Source organism: Poromitra crassiceps, assembly GCF_964638095.1.
Source record: "Poromitra crassiceps genome assembly, chromosome: 4".
Classification (NCBI taxonomy): Eukaryota; Metazoa; Chordata; class Actinopteri; order Beryciformes; family Melamphaidae; genus Poromitra; species Poromitra crassiceps.
In genome coordinates, this window is record NC_139626.1 from 43029720 (window position 1) to 43049232 (window position 19513).

The window sequence follows — 19513 nt, forward strand, 5'->3', positions numbered from 1 at the left end:
ATAGACCCGGCCTAGACCCTCTTGAAAGAAAATTGTGTACATTTTAAAGTAAGATGCATCAATCTGGTGCACTCTGAGAGCAAAATGAAGAGGTTGAATTGAAATTAATATATGTGGCAGTCAAACTCTATTGTGGCGTGAGAAACACTGATCAACTGTCACTGATACAATGCTACAATTCCTCAGAAAGAGACCTGTGGCGTCATAGTATGTTGATGCACACAGCCTCTGTCCGTGTGCTGGTGAGCGCCTTCTCGGATTCTTCTCGTTCAGCAGCCATTATCACGTTGAATTGCAACAATAGCCTACGCACGGCTGTAAACAGTTGATTTTGAACCTTTTATTTATACAGGGGGCGTCTCAGTGAGAGCAATGCTCTCTTTTTCAGGAGTGCCCTGTTCACATTCACACACACATTCATACCTGGAAGCTGACCAGTACAACCACAGTCTGATATGCTGGCCACTGATCAGCTCCACTGGAGCAGTTGGGGTTAAGGGCCTTGCTCAAGGGCACCTCGGTGGTGGTAATGAGGGAGGGGCAAGCGCTGCCTTTTCACTTTCCCCACCCAGATTTATCCTGCCGGTCCCGGGGATTGAACCGACGACCTTCCGGTCACAAGCTCGCTTCTCTAACCATTGGGCCACCACTGCTAGTGACTAGTGAGCAGGGTCTGTCTGAGAGCAGGTCACGTGGGGGCTGGGTTTACCCAGGCTAGATGACTAGCAATCAGTCAGTGATGATCAGTCTGACAGCTACACAGATTGCTAGTGTAGCCGGGGGGAGGGGCCGCCTAAATGCACTCTGTCAAGCGACCCGGGCACTTTCTCTCAACTGTGGGGAGCGGTGGGGAGGCGGAGAATGACTTGATAAACAAAACATGTGCGCTGTTGTGAGGACCAAAATAAATTAATTCACGTAAACTGTTATCAAAATCTTTGAACATGATATGCTATTCACATCAACAAATAACACATTTAATGGGTCTTAAATTTGAAATTGACTTAAGACTTTTCTGAAAAAAGTATTGAAATTCAATACTTTAAGGGTCTTGATTTTCCCTAAATTGAATTCCCAACTTAATCAAGACCCCGCGGATACCCTGCTTATAGTAATCAGGAGTCTGCGCTTACAGTGATCACTTTGGGTCTTCTCATACATGACAACAATGGAAAAAATTGATAAAACTTCAGTATTTATTTATTTATTACAAACTGCCAAAAATGAGCCACTGAGAGATGCAGCAGCGATATTGGTACATGTCTGTCTGTATCGCAGCATCTCTGTCTTTCTGTCATCTTTCCGTCTGTCTGAAAGGGCTTAAAATGCACAATCCACATTATAGAACAACAGTCTCCTTGCAGAGAGTGGGCAGTAAAGGCAGTGTAGTGAATACAGACAGTGATGTGGCTATCTGATACACAATGTGGAAAGATGGTTTACTGATAAAGCTACATTGCTAACATTCTTCCAGCAGTAAGTAACATGAATCCAGGACTTACAGTGGGATCATTTGTGGGGGCGAAATTCAAGTCCAAAAAACATCTCAAACAATGAACAAACCAAACCAAAAAACATCCTCTTACTGGGGGGAAAAACCCAGAGCAATGTTCAACTCGATGCTCCAGAACAGTCCGAGAGAGAGAGAGAGAGAGAGAGAGCGAGTGTGTGTGTGTGTGTGTGTGTGTGTGTGTGTGTCCGTTTCACAGGGGCTTGGGCAGGCCTGACACCTCCTCCAGACACTCATCGTAGGACTCCTGGTACTCCTGGTGCGGCTTGATCAGGATAACACAGGTCGGCCTCTTGGAGCCGGCCGACGAACCCAGATCCACTTTGGACGGGATGTAGGCGTACGGCAGACTCCTGTCTTCACACATCACAGGCAGGTGGCAGTAGACGTCTATGGGCAGAGTGTCGCCCGCCATCACCACAATGCCTTTCTCTCCTTTGTTGATGAACTTCTGAACCTCTTTCACTCCACGTCTGATCTGCTTCAGCTTGGCGGCCTTTTTGACGCATTTGTAGAGCTTCTTGCTGAGCTTGCGAGAGGCCAGTGGCTGGGCGATGGGGTTGATGTTAGCGATCAGCTCCTGGTAAGACCTCTCAGTCCCCCCGGCTGCTGCTGCTGCTGCTGCTGCTGCTGCTGCTGCGGCGGCCTCCTCACCGTCTACTGCTCCCTTCTCTTTCTTTGTTTTGGCCATTTCCAATCCGCGGGTCTGATCAAACTAATTAATCGATATTGATCAGGAGATTTGTGGTCTGTGGTTACTAGTTGATCTAATGTCCCGCGACCCGCTATAACACGCTCTCTCTGTAGACACGTGCGCTCTTCTTCTTCTTTGAGCTTTATCTTCCGGATTGATCGAAATGTTTATGGAGAAAATCGACGCGGAACACTTCCGGGGCAAATTACGTCACGAAAAGTCACGTGCCTGTTGAGCTCCGGATAGGTTAGGATAGGATAGGAATCATACTGCCCACTCTCTGCAAGGAGACTGTTGTTCCATAATGTGGATTGTGCATTTTAAGCCGTTTCAGACAGACAGAAAGATGACAGAAAGACAGAGATGTACCAATATCGCTGCTGCATCAGTGGCTCATTTTTGGCAGTTTGTAATAAATAAAAAAATACTGAAATACTGAAGTTTTTATACATTTTTTTCCATTGTTGTCATGTATGAGAAGACCCAAAGTGATCACTGTAAGAGCAGACTCCTGATGACTATAAGTGAATTATTCAAACAGGCTTGGTACAGAATAATTCCGATAGGCTCCACTACACAGTCTAGATAACTCCTGAATTCCAGACATGTGAAAGCAGCTATAGTGTATGTAAGTAGCAATCTAATATATAACAAAATATGCTATTCAACATGAAATCAGCATTAATCAACATTTAACATTGATTAAACACACAAAACACTTACCACAGATAGCAATTTTTTGTGATAGTTTGAAGTTTTTTTTGGGGGGGGGGGGGGGGTGATACATAAACACTGGATAACAACACAAAGCACTACAATACACATACATGTTACATTACATCCACCGTACATACTTGAATACACAAACACTCAAATCCCCCTTCACCACAGACTGAGCAATTCAATGTTTACTCTCCTGCGTGGATTATCACGTGTCTGTTAGTGTCCTTCACGAGCAAAACCTTTACCACAGACTGAGCACTTATATTGTGTATCACCTATGCGGACTATCATGTGTAACTTCAAGTGTCCTTTATGGCCAAAAGCTTTACCACAGACTGAACAATTACATTGTTTATCACCTGTGTGGACTATCATGTGTGTCTTCAAATCTCCTTTACGGGCAAAACCTTTACCACAGACTGAGCAAAGAAATTGTTTATCTCCTGTGTGGACTATTATGTGTAACTTCAAGTGTCCTTTATTACCAAAAGCTTTACCACAAACTGAGCAAATAAATTGTTTATCACCTGTGTGGATTATCATGTGTCTTCAAGTCTCCTTTACGACCAAAACCTTTACCACAGACTGAGCAAAGGCATTGTTTCTCTCCTGTGTGGATTATCATGTGTTTCTTCAAGTCTCCTTTATGACCACAGACTGAGCAAAGAAATTATTTTTCTCCTGTGTGGATTATCACGTGTCTGTTCAAAAAAAATATCGCCTCCGGCCCCCATCGGGGGAAGTATTATAAACTCAGTGCTTTTCAATACTTGATTAGCAAATTGATCTATATGACATTATGGATTCCGTGATTGGGTGTTGGCATCTGCTGCCACCATGCTAAAACAAAAGTATGTTGTGGAGCTTTTCCATTTGCAGTCTTGCATGTTGAGACTATACTGTATGGAAAGTCATTTGAGCCTGAGGAGACAAACAGGCCTTGAATCACAGGCTTGAATTGCAAACTGTAACATATTATGCTCATTCAGCAAATTCAGACTATTGAATGCCTTCAATCATGGAGTGCGTAGATAGCAAAGGGAGACTACAGGAACCACATCTGCTGACCATGAATCTATCAAAGCAGAGATAGTTTAGTATCTGGAAAATGCAGCAATGACGATGACCTGCTTGAGTATTGAGTGTTCATGTCAAGGTCAGGTCAAGTCAAGCTTATTTGTGTAGCCCTAATTCACAAGCATGTCTCAGAGGGTTTTGCAGGGAATATGTCTAGCTAAGCACTATCAATAAACAGGATTGAACAATCTTATATTAGAGAGAGGGAGTGGGTGGAGAGAGCAGAACAAACATAGTATACTATTATTGGGGCTGGGCGATACATTTCAATCAATATCACACTAGACACAGTGGTCAGTTTCAATTCATACCAATGGATATCACAATATAGTTCATGTAAGCAAAGTCACATTTAGTAATCCGATTATCATATAATTACCTGGTGATTGTCATATCATCGATATGATGCAAACATTCTGACTACTCTAACCTTAAGCGGAACTAACTAGCAAACAAGGAATCTAGCTAATCTACAGCCTAGTCTGCCCTGTCCCAACCTACTGCAATCTAATCTAATCTTAGCCCGAACAATATAACATCCAAAAGAAATCTAGCGCAGAGGTTTTCAAAGTGGGAGGTGGGCCTCCCAAGGGGGGCTCCAAACAGTTTCAGGGGAGGCTGAGTGAATGGAAGTCAAGGATTTGGATATTGCAGTATTCTATAGCCTACTGAGGCTGGTTTCTTTATGCAGCATTGCTTCAAGGCAGTAGATGTCAATATAAACAGCTTTGAAACAGTGAGTGGTGCTACACATTTTACCCCCCCCCCCTTCAGTGGTCTGCAGTACTTGAGATGAAAATAAAAAATGTAATAAAAATGCTCACTTTGCTGCCATTTTAAAAGCTAAATCAACTGTTGCAACTGAAAAGTAATGTACTTTTTTTATTGCAATTTCACAGTCATTATTCACACACATGACGTAACAAACAGACAGGGCAAATCTCCTTCTCTTCCACATACACACACACAGACAGTTAGCTTGTGCAGTGGAAACATTATCGAGGCACTGAGTGGTTCAGTTAGCAGTGGTCATTATAATGACAGGATAAAAATCTAAAAAAACAAACGTGACAATATCATTTTTTCTTGCTTATTTTGCAAGTGACAAAATTACAATTCATGACAATAAAACGCAAAAAAAAGAAATGTAGTGAAGACGTAGTGTAGCGTAAAATGTCACTTTTCAAAATAGGGCAGGTAGAACAACTTGAAGCCTCTTCTCCCGCGGACAGCACAGCTGATATAGATGACATGGTACACTGGTGGAAATACAGAGAGGAACATTGCTATTATGTCTAATGCATGCATTCAAGCGGTACAAAAACAACACTCAAAGTAAACGAGAAAAGTTAAAAAAGAACCAAAATGTTGTATTTACCCCCAGGGATGAAGAGAAGAAATCCTGGGACAAAGAAAATGGCACTCGAAACACCTGTAGGGATCAGTGACAACCCACGGTGAGGACACTGGCCAATGCTAACTTCAGCTAATGCAACCGCACATCTTACAATGAAGGATTTACTGAGTTTAAAACATGGCTGCATCTGAAGAACAAACTACATCACAGGATCTGTAAGCCCATGTGGTCTCAGCCATTCCAATGCCTGGAGGTTTAAATCAATCGGGAATATTGCTATTTGAGATCAAAGACTTTAGGAAAGGCCTGTCTGCAGAAAAAAAAACTTTATTTTAAACACCTTAAATGTTAAACACGGGTCACTTCTTATCTTAAAAAAAAAGATAAGAAGTTATCTGTTTTCTTTTATACTTCCAGATGTAATAGTTGCTTAAACTTGATAATCCACCACGACAATTTGGTTTTGACAGCGTTTGTTTCATCACTGTATCGTTGTGCCTGGGTTGAGTGTTTTCATATGCGCTCACGCTCTGCTCCCTGTCAATCAGCTGACACCCACACACAAAGAAACAGACGTCTCCCAGGAAATAATAATCTCTCTCAAAAAGATATGTTGCCTTACAATCGTTACTGTCACATCCATGTCGTTATTTGGAGCATCTTTGCTAGATGTGGCAGCAGTTCACTTCAAGACAGGTTTGACACTGGAAACGGTTCAATGGGCCACTTCAAAATGACTGAACCCAAAGAGAGGACTGGAGCACACAATATCACTGGTAAATAGATTTAGTAAGGTGTCAAAACTCTGACTCTGAAGAAGACACTGTGTGCGTGGAAACATCAGTCTTTGCACCTTATTGAATCTATTCACCAGTGATATTTTGTGCTCCAGTCCTCTCTTTGGGTTCAGTCACTTTGAAATGGCCCATTGAACTGTTTCCAAATGTTGTCCTGTTCTGAGAGCACCGACCTCCCACTGTGGAGGGTTAGGGTTAGAGATTGCTTCTACACAGGTTTGACACCATTAAGTTGGTATTTTAAAAACAATAAACAAGTAAATGTAAAAGTACTAATACTGTTGTTGTTTTTGTAATAATAATAATAGTAATAATAATAATAATAAATGTAAAAAATAAAATGAAAATAAAAATCGAATTATCTGTGGTGTGAATTGCAAAATGATTGGGGGAAATGTAAACAAGATGTAGGCAGAAGTAAATGGGCTTTATGACTCTAAATGACACTGGTTTTCTCCTTTAAAAACGTTTATAGATTGCTTTCATGTAATTAATACTGTGTTTATTGTATCATTGCTGTATTCATTTATTCCTTTTTCACCAGATTCCGATTTTATACATTGGCCTTAGTGTATTTACTTTTATTTTCCTGATGGTGAGGAATAACGTTTATTTAAAAAAAAGTGTACAATACGCATGTATCACTACTTGTAATAATCCTTCAATGACTGTGTCATTACGGTGTCATTTCTGGACAGTCTTGCAACACAAAGCTACAGTGCAGCATAACGCCCCTCTGTGTTCCTTTACTTCCCCCTTTCTTACCTGCATTTGGGTTCAACTGGATGACAACACCTGTGAAAATAAGAGCTGGGGGAGAAACAACAACAACACAAATGTAAATACAGACAGTGCCATGAGGGGGTAAAAGGACAACACAGTATAAATATAACCAACACTTCTTTTTCCATTTGCTCAAGATAACCGTAAAAACAAAACCTGAGTTATACAGAGAGGATCAACATGGGGACAAAGTTCACTGCATGGAAAACGTGCCTCTGGATGGCACAACACTGAACAAACTAACTGGACTAGGATTGCATAACCATTGAAGTAGGAAACTTCAATGGTGTGTGTGTATATCAAGAAAATAATAATAATAATGATGAAATATGTACTATTATGATGTTCTATACGATGCACAGTTTTGTAACAAACAAGTATTTCTGTTTCTGTCTTAACCTGATTTGCACCTGGATTTGTACTGAGCTTCGTAGAAAAAGTAAGGTCGTTCGTTGGTAAAGACCTCATGTGCTATTGAGCACATGAGTAAGTAAGTAATGTAAGCCTCACTTAAAAGAGCACCTCAGAGCCGATAGGTTAACTGTGCCTTGCTGAGCCACATGTAATGGGCAAGCTGACTTAATATAAGTCCAGTGTGCAATAACTGCAATTTGACACGTAATGTACATCCTACTTATACTTTATTTACTACCGTTTTATTTTATGCTATGTTGTGTTCTGAGTGCGAGCTGCTGTAACCTGTCCCAATTTCCCCCCGGGGATCATTAAAGTCTTTCTGATTCTGAAGTTCCTACAAAAATGCATGTTGGCATTTGGTCAACATGGATGGGAAAATATTGATTATCAGTATCTGCCTAAAAATAAAGATATTGGTCCATCCCTAAGAATACCCTTCAATTCCTAGATCAGTCATTCCCAAACTTCAGAACGCCACGGCCCACTTTGAAATCTGAAAATCCTCCGGGAGCCCGTCCAACCCTTTAATCACAACTTTTATGTAAATGCATACCTGCCAAGGTTGCGAAAAATGCGACCTTATCTGTAAGGGGGAGACTGGTGAGTACCCATAGAACCCATTTCCATTCAGAAATCTTGAGGTGAGAGGTCCGGGAAATGAAATAGTTTTTCCCTTGCCAAAATGTTGTCTAACTTTGGAGCATTATTTAGCCCCCTTCCCAACAAGCTAGCAACTAGCCCACCAGTGGGCTGTGGCCCCACACTTTGGGAATCACTGTCCTCCATCATCTACATTACAAGCAACTGATACTAAAGAGTGAGGGTGAGAGTCAGTATGGCAGGGAAAGTAACGCTCAACTTGCTTTGCCCGGGGGCCACTTTTGCTAAATGACAGGAGGCCAGTTAATAAACAAACATTAATATAACATTTTGTAGCAGATTGGAGGTTTTTGGGTGCCAGCTGCAGTTTAGTGTGTCAATTTTAACATTTAATATTTTTACACTCTGCCATGAACCCACATAGCATAAATCGGAGTTCAAATAAACAAATAAATAAATAAAGTCTGAGGTCTATTTGTTCACTTCACTTCAGTTCTCAAATCTGTTCAGAGGAAGGCCTCTTCCCAAACAAATCAAAAGGATCTCTCCAAAAAGACAATTTACCACAGGATGTGCACACAGAGGATAGTTAGTTAAGTATACTGGCCTGACTTCAGAAAATAAAGGAGAAGAATTAGAGCTACGGACAGAGAGGGAATGGATTTGTTTCCGTCAAGATACACTCATACTGGACTACAACGTTGTGAGATAAGATACACTCATACTGGACTACAACGTTGTGAGATAAGATACACTTATACTGGACTACAACATTGTGAGGAGATAAGATACAGTCATACTGGACTACAACATTGTGAGGAGATACATACTGGACTACAACATTGTGAGGAGATAAGATACAGTCATACTGGACTATAACACTGTGGTGAGGACTTACCAACTCCAGTGATGAGGAGAAGGAATGAAGCAAGAACGACTCTTCGGTTTTTCTTGACCAGCGGGTGGGACATCCACCTGAGCAACACATTGATTTAAAGCAGCTGTGTTTGATGATGATGTTGTTATTGTTATTACATGCATGTGTGTGTGTGTGTGTGTGTGTGTGTGTGTATTACCCGCAGCAGTGCGCAGACAGCTGGGTGACGGAGCTCAAGGTGCTGAAGGACCATTGAGAGCTGCAATAAGAGAGTGTGGCAGGATCGCTGTGGGAGAGGCAGGTGCATAATTACGCATCCTCACCTAGCAAAAGCTACCCAGTTTCCACCTACATTGACCATGTTTACCCTACATGGACGGCACTATTCCGATATTACCCCGATTAAGACAACACTCCGAATAGGACACGGCCATGGAAACAGCTTTTCTTATTACCGTAACCCAAATAAGGTCATAAGAAATCATCAAATTAAGACGTGGAGTATTGCAATCTTACTCGCATTATTGCAGTGCACTGTAGACATGTATACACCAAATCGCAGTACGATGTGCTATCGTGAGTTTTCGCGGCATTTTTTTTGCGACACGTATGGCAGTCCAGCTGCTTGACGACGCATGCTGTAGCTTCCAGGGTATTGTGCACCTCGTTTACAGAAGAAAAGATGACTGCCACCGGTTAAGAAAAAAAAGTCCCAGCATTCAGTCTCCAACCACTACAACTGACTCTGCAGCATGAAAACGGGAATATGAAGAGAATATTCGATAAGCAACTCATGTAATAAACACCTTAATCGAAATATGGTCTTATTTAGAATCAGGTCAATAGTCGGATTAAAGCAGTCCATGTAAACTTAGTCAATCACAACATGCGGGGGGGGGGGGGGGGGGGGTGTCACATGAAGAATCCTAAAGGCCCCACCTGATTTTGAAGAAGTTATTGAAAGAGGAATTGCCACTGCTGCCTAAGACATCTTCATTTTCCAGATTCTAAAGAAGTAAACACAACAGATTATATGACCAGTTGTACTTTTCCGGGTAACTATTCCTCGGCTGGTGTGCGTTCAGGATTACCTGATACTTTAGATTGCTGTGTTCAGGGGAGCCGGCAGCAGCAGGCGGGGGGTGAGTCTGGGGTTTGGAGAAGGACAGAGTACCGAACGTCATCTCTCCGCCTTCTTTGTCTTTCTCCCTGCCCTTCCATCCCTCCACCTCGCCATCGGACACGGCTCCTTCCTCCTCTCCCTCCAGCGCAAAGGCGTCATCGATACTAAACTGCGTTGCCATGGCGCTCGCCTCTCAGACTTTGGTCCTGTGGGTTGATGCACACTGTGGGTTGAGAGCAAAATGTCACCGTACAGCAGCTATGAAGGAAAAATATATATATATATTATGTGTTACATTACGACATTTGGCAGACGCTTTTATCCAAAGCGACTTACAATAACACATTTTTGTCAGCAATGGAGCAATCAACTATGCAACATAGTCTATGATAACTACAACATCTGAAGGAATAGTGGTAAAGTTAAGTTAGTAAGTAGTTAGTAGTTTTGTGTGTGTGTTGTGTTTGTGTTTTTGTGTTAACTTTCACAAGGTAACATTCACTATCTATATCGCTCTTCTTTTTTATATTAGTATATTATATTTTTATATCATATTGCCCTACACAGCCAAAGAGCAGTAACTGTCTGGCATGCAGGAGTAAAAACGCCTTTTTTGGACTAACGTTACAGTATCATTTAATAGCAAAACACGAAAAGTAGTTAACTTACTTATTATCTTATAGGGCAGTAAGTTATACACTTCTCTGCCTCGCTCACGTGCTGCGCGTGCACGCGCACTCGCACACAATAATTATATAGCGGATGGCACATAGTCCACATATCGTCGTCCGCCCAATAAAGCTAACGACACTCCAAGAAGTCAAAACCTCCGTTAGTAGAAGCACGGGGAGCTAGCTAGTTCAACGTCTAGACGTGGCCTAATCATAACGTCATATTATGTGAACGGAGGACCGTTAGCTCAGCGGTGCCGGCCGGGGGACCAATGCTAACCTAGCTACTAGCTAGCACTGTTGTTGCTCTCTGCCATTGTTTGTAACTTTCCGCTGCGGGATCAGAGGATCGGGAGCAAACTTACTCTCTTATAAAGTCTTTTTTTCCCCAGGGAGGCTGACCTCGTCTCCACGTTTACTATGTGACCGTTCACATGTCTATATCGTCTGCGGCAAGTTTGTAGACTACTAATCCTTCAGATAAATCTCTCGGATGCGACCAAAAAAAAACTTTTCCAAAACTTTGGACCGTCTTCCTTCCTTTCTTTACGTCGGTCGTCGCTCGATTGCACATGACTGATTACGCCCAATGAACTTTGCGAGCACGGTTTGCGAGTCGCAAATAATCGAGCGTCGCGATGTCGATCGACCTACACTGTTGACTGATGTATATATATCTATATTATTTACTGACTGTAATTGTAAATAGGTCGATATATAGTATAGATGTAGTAGTGGTAAATAAAAAGGTGGTCCTCATATGGGAAACAGCCACTAATATAATAAAAATCAATTGCACTTCCAGAAAGGCATTAATTCACACCTTTAAACAATCTTGTCACATAGAGTAGACTAATATTTGAGACTATTGACTGTCGCGACTGATGATGCATAAAATGTGGCAAAACTAGCTATATTCTGCAAATCCAACGTAGCTTAGTGGAATACAGGCAATCTTTGGCAAAACAGTTTAGGAGCATTATTAAACATACACATTGAAAATGGGTTAAATTGCTCAATCCGATCCACCCCAAATTGTTTTTTAATAATATTTCATTTGTCAGTTCATGTGTCTAGTATTAACTAGGACCTAGTCAATACTGACTAGGTGATAGCAGTTGGAATATGCTACTGATAATAGCAGTAAAACAATAAATAGAAAGGAAAATAAATTATCACACTGGCAATTGATACTGTTGCCAACTTGTGAAACCATGTGATTTCCAGCAAGTCAGAAGACCTGCATAGTGCAAACAAACATCTCTAAACCAACAATCACTGATTAGACCTTGTCGCTGACATGGCAGTTTGGAAGTGAACGGTGTTGGGGCATTGCAGAGACAACATCGGTAGGACGGGTGACGTTCCTGAATTTGAATGCTGCTGGAAATTCAAGCACTGTGAGTTTTCCCATGCTTTTCTGACTATATCTATCAACAATTCACCCAAAAATGGAAATTTCTGTCATCTACTCTCCCTCATGCCAGTTGAAACACAGATGAAGTTTGTCCATATAACACACAGAGAGGTTGCCAGCACAATTCAAGAAAAAATAACCAGCCACCATTGACTTCAGTAGCCTACAGTACAACTGAAGTAATAAGTAGTATTTTCATTTTTGGGTGAACTGTTCCTTTAAAGCAACTTTACATTGTATTCTATTCTATTCTATTCCCTCATTTCTCAGTAATACTTTAGGCATATCAATGGATGGAGGTTGTGTGGGTTTGATCTATGTTTGATGATCCCTGCGACTGGTTGTATATTACAGTAATTGGAAATGAAATGTGTAGGCTAACTGGGCGGTGAGCATTTGAGGGATCAGATCCCAGATTTTGAGAGAGAGAGAACATCATCATCACATGCCAAAGATTGTGTCACACGTATTGATCTGCTGTCCGTGCTTCGTGCCATATTCAAGTCACCACTAGCAAAACAACCTCAGTTAACTTGCTGTTAACCGGGTTCTCTTTCAGATGAGACATCTGCTCCTGTTTTGCCTCTTGCTGCAGCTCATTTTTGAGGTAAACTCATCTTCCTGAAACAATGCATCTTCTCTAGGCAATTAAAGTGTTAAAAAAAGAAGAGGTGAAAATAGCCAATCAGAGCTCAGGAAGAATGTTTCCAGTTGACCATAGTTTTTGTTTTTGAATGTATGCTAAATCCCTGGTAGGTAAGGCTGAAGGAAACGAGGAGGAATACGCTTAAAGTCCTCTCTCCCCGCCCTGCACCACCCATTGAGCCAATAGCAATCGACGTGCAGCTGATTGACAGCTCCGAGTGAAGCTTTCACGCTCCGGAGTTTACTGCAGTTGTTGCTCAGATGCCAGAGCCACAAAATTAGCATTGAAAGTAAAGTAGCAGAGCAATGGTGCCGAACCTCTGAAGTCTTATCATTAATTTAAGGTCACCCAACATGAGGCTTACTTTTTGCTGAATTCAAGCAAAATGTCAACTTATACAGTAACACCTACTGTGCCTACGCAGTTCAACCCAAGTCCCTGTCTGAAAGCTTGATTGGATAGTATGACTACCCACACATATCCAATATCAGTCTTCTTTGGTCAGTGGGAGGAAGAGCTGCATACAAAAAGAGGCAACTTTAATCTGCAGATGTTTGACTTTCTTTCTGTCTGTTCAGCCCTCTTCATCCTCAAACCTCCGGGTGGTACCTGGTGCCAGTCTGACCCTCCCATGTCTTCCCCAAGGACCTGACCTCACTGGAGCGGCCGTCACCTGGACATTTGATGGTCGTGTTGTATTTGAATAACTACAGTGCTTCACTTTTCATTTGAAGTACAGGTTACATTTGACTCCATTGCATACAAGGTAAGGTATAAACTTTGAGTTTTGAGATGTGATTTTCTTTTCTATTTTTCCAACAGGTAAAAACATCAGTTCCCAGGCTGCGCGCTCCACTGGCTCTGTTGCAGTCAGTAAGGATGGCTTCTTCCTGACTATATCCTCTGTAATTGCTCCCAACGCGGGGGACTACGTGTGTGTGATGGAGCACAATGACATTAAGTGGAGCAGGACGTACACCATTGAAGTTGAAGGTGAGGAATACAGATACCCATCCTTTGTGTGATCAGATTGCAATCGGATAGTGCTTGAACACATTAACTTCACATTCATTTCATTTACACCTGGTATGAATATGTGTCTCCAGTGTCCACATTGAGATCTGATTGCGATCGGATCAAGCACTATCTGATTGCAATCTGATCACAAAAACGCATGTTAGTGCCAGGTGTAAACGGCAGCGACTGTTGTTGTATCTGGATTGAGAGGATCCATTGCATTTACACTTGTGCTCAATGTGGTCACAATGAGCACCTCCGGAGGTGGTTTGGCCGATCGGATCGCAGTCCGTCCTCAATGTGTCCTGGGGGCGTTTACACCTGTACTTTCAAGTGGTCAAGCACTATCCGATTGCAATCTGATCACAGAAAATGCACGTTAGTAGTGCCAGGTTGTAAATGGCCTTCTTTCTCGTGTCTTTCCTTCCAGCATTAAGTGGCTACACCCTCAAGGTCCCGGTGGGCTCCGACACTCACCTGCCCTGCTATCGCCCCCCTTCCAGCCCAGCCAATAACTACTCACTGTGGTTCAAAGAGAGGCAGGACGGCACGAGGACGCAACTGACTCCGGTAGAGATTGCAAATGATGATCAAAGACTAGAATGGTACTACCCAAATCAGTTTGACAACGATCAGACCGTCGTGCTCAAAGAAGCCGTCATGGAAGACGCTGGACTTTATCACTGTGAATCTGATGAGGGGGAGAGGTTCAACTCGATCCATCTTATTGTGGAAGGTATTGGCAACCTCCTGTGAAATATTGCCCCATTACTGCATGATCAATCGCTGCCTTTTGGCTCCATCAATCATCAGTTACTTACCAAACCGACAAGCTCCAAGTAGGAGCATTCATGCCAGTGTTCTTCATTATGATTTATTTTATTTGATGTTTTTTTTTAAATCGCGCATTTCAATTTTCTTTCAGCCGGACAGCCCGCTGCCACCCTTGCTCCTTTCACATGCAGTGGGTTCGCCACCCCATGGGAGCCCTGTGAGGACGAGAGCAGCCGCTCCTGGGCGGCCATGCTGGAGGAATCTCAGGCCGAGTTTTCCATGAAGCTGTACTCCCACCTCAGTCAGCTGCAGCCTTCTAAGAACCTGCTCTTCTCTCCGACCAGCATCGGCGGGGTGCTCTTCCATCTGTTGCTAGGTAAGGAAGCATGCTCCTCATTAGTCTTTGATGGACTGGAGGATTCGCAAGATGCAAGCAGTCCCAATTCAGGATTGCTCTTCTTCTTCTTTCTATGATCTCCAATTGAGGTACACATTATCCTCAGTTGACTCTGTACAGCTAGTCAAGAGAAACAACAACAACAACAACAACACATATATATATATATATATATATATATATATATATATATATATAGAGAGAGAGAGAGAGAGAGAGAGAGAGAGAGAGAGAGAGATTTATTATATTATAAGTATTTTAAAATACTTTTTTAAAAGTATACAGAAGTTTTAAGTTTTATAGCAAACTGTCTTCACTTTGAAATGTCACAGGGATTTTGCTCTTTTAACAAGTGCCTACTGCTTTCTCTCACGTGTCTTTTGTCTGTCCCCGTCTTGTCCAGGTGCGCGGGACACCACCCGCAGAGAGATGGAGGTGGCTCTCTGCGTGCCCCATCACTTCCACTGTGTCCACCTGCAGATGAAGCGGCTGAAAGAGAAGCTGGCCGCCTCCTTGCAGACAGCATCTCAGATCTACTATAACCAAGGTACCACTGCTCAATGGCTGCTCCATAAAGAGCAAAGCAAAGCAAGAGAGACGTGTCGGCGTTCAGATTGGGAGCGCATGCAGAGCTCCGTCTAGCCAGGAGGACGTATGATATGTTCTTCCTCTTCTTCTTCTGTATGAGAGAGCTCACTGCGTTTCCCCTGTTCTCTTCCTCAGATATGGCTGTGAACGAGTCCTTCACCAGACAGTCCATTCAATTCTATGATGCTGAGCCGGTCAGGCTGCTGGCGAGCGACGAGGAAAACGCACGGATGATCAACAGCTGGGTGGCAAACAAGACCAACAACAAAATCACACAGCTGGTTGACTCTGTACCAGGCCATACCCAGCTGATCCTGCTCAACGCTGTCTCCTTCAGTGGTCAGTGTGTGTGTGTGTGCGTGTGTGTGTGTGTGTGTGTGTGTGCGTGTGTGCGTGTACAGTTACTTAAGACAAAATTGAGGACAGATACCTGACTTAATCAGGTGATTGAGGACGTAAAAGCGTTGTCCCATTGGTAAAAGCTGATTTTTGGGTCAGTGCGTAAGGTTAGGGTTATGTTAAGGTATAGGCATGTGGTATAGGGTATAGGGTAAGTCTCCAGGAAATGAATGTAAATCTATGTAAATGCCCCCAAGGTGACTTAACTATAACTCTGTGTGTGTGTGTGTGTGTGTTTGTGTGCGCGTGCGCGTGTGTGTGTGTGCACGCATGTGTGTGTTTTCCAGGTCAGTGGAAGGTCAAGTTCGATGGGAAAGACGAGAAAGCCCTTTTCACAAAACTGAATGGTGACCTGGTGAAGGTGCCTGTCCTCCACAGCAGTAGATACTTTGTGTCTATGGAGTATGTCCCTGAAGTAAAGGCACAGGTAACACACACACACACGCGTGCACACACACACACACACACACACACACACACACACACACACACACACACACACACACACAAGCCCACCAGCCTGGCCACCAGAATAAAATGTTGGCATTGTACGTTTCCACGCAAAACGCAATCCACGTAGAATCTCAGTGTTTTAGAGTCTGCCAGCCTGGTGGCCAGTAAGGGCGTTTTGGTCCGGGTGGATGGAGCCGTGTTCAATCCCAACGTGTCCAAAGTCTAGCCTATACCTACCTACATTTCAACAGTAAGTTGAATAAAAGTCGTTTTATTTGTGTTGAACGGTGGAAAGGCGGAGAGGTTTTCAAATGAACCGCCATTTTGTTTCAAATTTACATAGAGAGATTGTACGTATCCCCGCTTTGCAGACGCCTATATACTCGACAGACAAACACCTCACCTCCGTTGTCTTCCTTGCGGCAGGTGGCGAGGTTCCCTCTCACAGGCGGGAGCAGTCTTTACATTCTGCTTCCTGCCACCCACAAAGCATCCGACCTGCGGCGGCTGGAGGAGGGGCTGACGGACACGGCGGTGCGTCACATGATTGAACACATGAAGGCGGCGTCTCCCCAGCACATTGACGTCACCCTGCCCAAAATCACACTGGACGTCCAGGCAGATATGAACCTGCTCCTCAGGAAATTAGGTTTGGTTTCTCATTTGTCCCAGCAATGGAGAGTCATCCTATCCTAGCCTGGTAAAAACCAGACTGATCACGTGAATTCACATCGTCTTTTGTTCACTCTGGCTTCCAGCCCGCCCCCAGCGTTTCCCAGAAATTACAAAGTGCACGGACCAATCAGGGACCTGCCTCATAGATGACAACGTAACTGGCCAATCAAAGCGCCTGAAGCAACAAGCGATTACATTAACGTTACAGTAAACACAGACCTAAGTGCAGTTATTGAAGAGATAGATTCAATAACAACAATTAAACAAGTACAAGAGTATGCACCAGGGGAGTTTTATGGTGGAAAAAGAGTCTGCTAGTGGATTTCGAGTGGATTTGGATTGGAAGTACTCCCCCGCCCACTGCGATTGATGTGGACGGCTCGGAGTCCAGGCTGATGCGTAGAGCGAAACAGAATGTGAGTTCATGTGATCAGTATGGTTTTACCAGGCTAAACCCCTCCCTCCATCGCTCCCAACTCTTCTCCCTGCCCTGACCTGCACCCCCTCTCCCCATGCAGGACTGTCTTTGCTCTTCGAGGGTGCCAACCTGTGCGGACTCTACTCTGGCGGCAAGTTGTTTCTGACGGACGCCCGGCACAGAGCCTTCCTCGCGCTGACCAAGGACGGGGTGGAGGCCGGTGCTGCCACCTCCCTCTCCTTCTCCCGCTCCTTTGCGTCCTTCTCCGCCCTGCGGCCTTTCGTCCTGCTACTGTGGAGCGAGCAGGCCAACGTGCCGCTCTTCATGGGCAGAGTGACCGAGCCATGAGAGAGAGAGGGGGAGAGAGGGGGGAGAGAGAGAGAGTGGAAGAGAGGGGGGAGAGAGAGAGAGTGGAAGAGAGGGGAGAGAGAGAGCGAGAGAGTGGAAGAGAGGGGTGAGAGAGAGAGAGAGAAAGAGAGGGGGAGAGAGAGAGTGAATCAGAAGCAAATGAGCAGGAGAAAAGACAAATATGGCAGATAGAATTCACGTGTTTACTTCATGTGATTATGCTTTTGTTCTGAAAATTCTGTTGTGCTTTTTCAACACTTGACATTAAAACAATATAAATACTCAACGCCAGTATACAACAGCTTCAAGTAGTTCTAAGAGAGAGCAGTGACCCGTTTCCCTAGTGGGTCGGTTGATGTAGGCTGGGGCTCTCACAAATATTTCGTTGGATCTGTTTGTTTTCCAAGATGAAAATAAATAATATCTCCACAAAGCCTAACTTTGGCATTTATATATTTTTCAGCACAATGTGGATTTCATGTGAAAGAAAGACAGGAGGCCGCTGAAACAACTTCCAATTTATTTTGCGAAGTAGTTACACAAACCCACCACAAGATGGCAGCCATACTGCATGATTGACATTGACAGTGAATACACAGGGATGGCAGCAGTGAATTCCCCATCTCATTCACCCCTGCCTTCCTCCATCATCACCACTGATATCAATTTTAAGGAAGACGAGTGTCAAAATCTGTGACAGTAAAGGTTTTTTAAAGCGATAGCTCACTTGGTAAAGCACATCAGCAACTGAGCAAGAATACCCTGAATTATCTCATTCACAAACAAACAAAGACACAGCGATGGCGAGAGAGAGAGAGAGAGAGAGAGAGATCTCTGGTGGCGTCACACAACTGCCTGAATGGCATCACTGATGACGACGTCACAATTGGATGGGCGACAAACTGTAAACACATCGGCATTCAGAATGATCGGCTAAAGGTCGCACCCTATTCTCTATGTTGATGGCAATTGCTAAACATGCAGCTCCATTGTAGATAAAATTTACATGAGCAAAGCAAGTTCAATAGACAAGTGTCAGAAAAATCCAGTGAATGTAAACAAAACCAACAGATCCACAGTAGGTCTCAGAGACGGGACACATCCATCCGTTGAAGGTGAACTTGATCGCTGCAGTCTAGCCCCGTTCACAATCATGCCTTTGCAGAGTAGGCCGAGTAGTGTGAGTAGTGAGTCTATTACAAATCCCAGAAATGCATCTTTGACGCATGGGGGTCACATCATGATCATGACGGTGTGTGTGTGTGGTTTGATTATCTCGCGGCTTGACGTGTCGTTTTTCTTTTTTTGATGTGCATAGAGAAAGTACAGAACAACCTCCCCCAAGTATCCTAGCCCAAACGTCAAAGTCGTTCAAGGTCCAATTTAAAAAGTGTGTTTTTTTTAAGCCCACTGCCTTAGTTAGAACACAGTCTAGTTCAAAGCTTTGATAACACCAAAGCCCTTCTTCTATTCTAAACCTCATTGGACACTGCGTTCCCTCCCGCCCCCCCCCAGTCGACGATGAAACATTCACAAGGTTGTCAAAAGACGGACAGAGTTAGAAACCTCCTGGAGGCCACTGGATGATGTGCTTTTTTGGGAACTGGTGTAGGGCCGGAGTGACTGATGAATGGCTGATCATCACCCAGGCAGGAGCAGAGAGACAGTTCAGCGACAGTGTGGCCCATGCCCAATGCCACGTACAGATGTTCCTCGTCTAGTCTCGCCGCACTGCTGCCACTCTGCGGCGGC

At 43.6% G+C, this 19513-nt stretch overlaps 3 protein-coding genes and 1 pseudogene across 4 annotated transcripts in view; 2 read left to right on the forward strand and 2 right to left on the reverse strand.

Moving 5' to 3' along the window:
- Window positions 1-1190: 1190 nt before the first annotated feature.
- LOC310775313 (H/ACA ribonucleoprotein complex subunit 2-like protein pseudogene) lies at window positions 1191-2334 on the reverse strand (annotated as a pseudogene). Its single transcript has one exon. The product of its transcript is annotated as an H/ACA ribonucleoprotein complex subunit 2-like protein pseudogene (transcript).
- Window positions 2335-4887: 2553 nt separating this feature from the next.
- tmem134 (transmembrane protein 134) lies at window positions 4888-11162 on the reverse strand. The gene is made up of 8 exons (XM_083634755.1): window positions 10995-11162; window positions 9927-10181; window positions 9775-9842; window positions 9035-9121; window positions 8857-8933; window positions 6924-6968; window positions 5383-5436; window positions 4888-5263 (listed from the first exon to the last, which is right to left on the reverse strand). Exons 2-8 carry the CDS (start codon window positions 10137-10139, stop codon window positions 5181-5183), a joined length of 627 nt encoding a protein of 208 aa, XP_083490881.1. The 5' UTR covers window positions 10140-10181; window positions 10995-11162; the 3' UTR covers window positions 4888-5180.
- Window positions 11163-11218: 56 nt separating this feature from the next.
- Window positions 11219-17772, forward strand: serping1 (serpin peptidase inhibitor, clade G (C1 inhibitor), member 1; the record flags this gene model as incomplete). The annotated part of the gene is made up of 10 exons (XM_083635007.1): window positions 11219-11236; window positions 13271-13379; window positions 13515-13685; window positions 14140-14445; window positions 14635-14859; window positions 15284-15427; window positions 15604-15807; window positions 16155-16294; window positions 16747-16969; window positions 17514-17772. The coding sequence occupies 10 exons, from the start codon at window positions 11219-11221 to the stop codon at window positions 17759-17761; spliced, it is 1788 nt and encodes a 595-aa protein (XP_083491133.1). The 3' UTR covers window positions 17762-17772.
- Window positions 17773-19447: 1675 nt separating this feature from the next.
- Window positions 19448-19513, forward strand: part of LOC310774911 (plasma protease C1 inhibitor-like) — a gene marked incomplete at its 5' end in the record, with an annotated part of 14364 nt that continues 14298 nt past the window's right edge. Inside the window, one exon of the mRNA XM_083635008.1 lies at window positions 19448-19513. This exon is cut by the window's right edge and continues 13 nt beyond it. Within this exon, the coding sequence (XP_083491134.1) occupies window positions 19448-19513 (66 nt within the window).

Bases quoted from the DNA above. Each gene is read 5' to 3' on its own strand.
- tmem134 (XM_083634755.1), bottom strand. From the start codon at position 10,139: ATGGCAACGCAGTTTAGTATCGATGACGCCTTTGCGCTGGAGGGAGAG. The intron at 8,934-9,034 runs GTAATACACACA...TGTGTTGCTCAG, and splicing joins CTGTCTGCGCACTGCTGCGG to GTGGATGTCCCACCCGCTGG. The intron at 5,264-5,382 runs GTAAATACAACA...TATTTCCACCAG, and splicing joins TCTTCTCTTCATCCCTGGGG to TGTACCATGTCATCTATATC.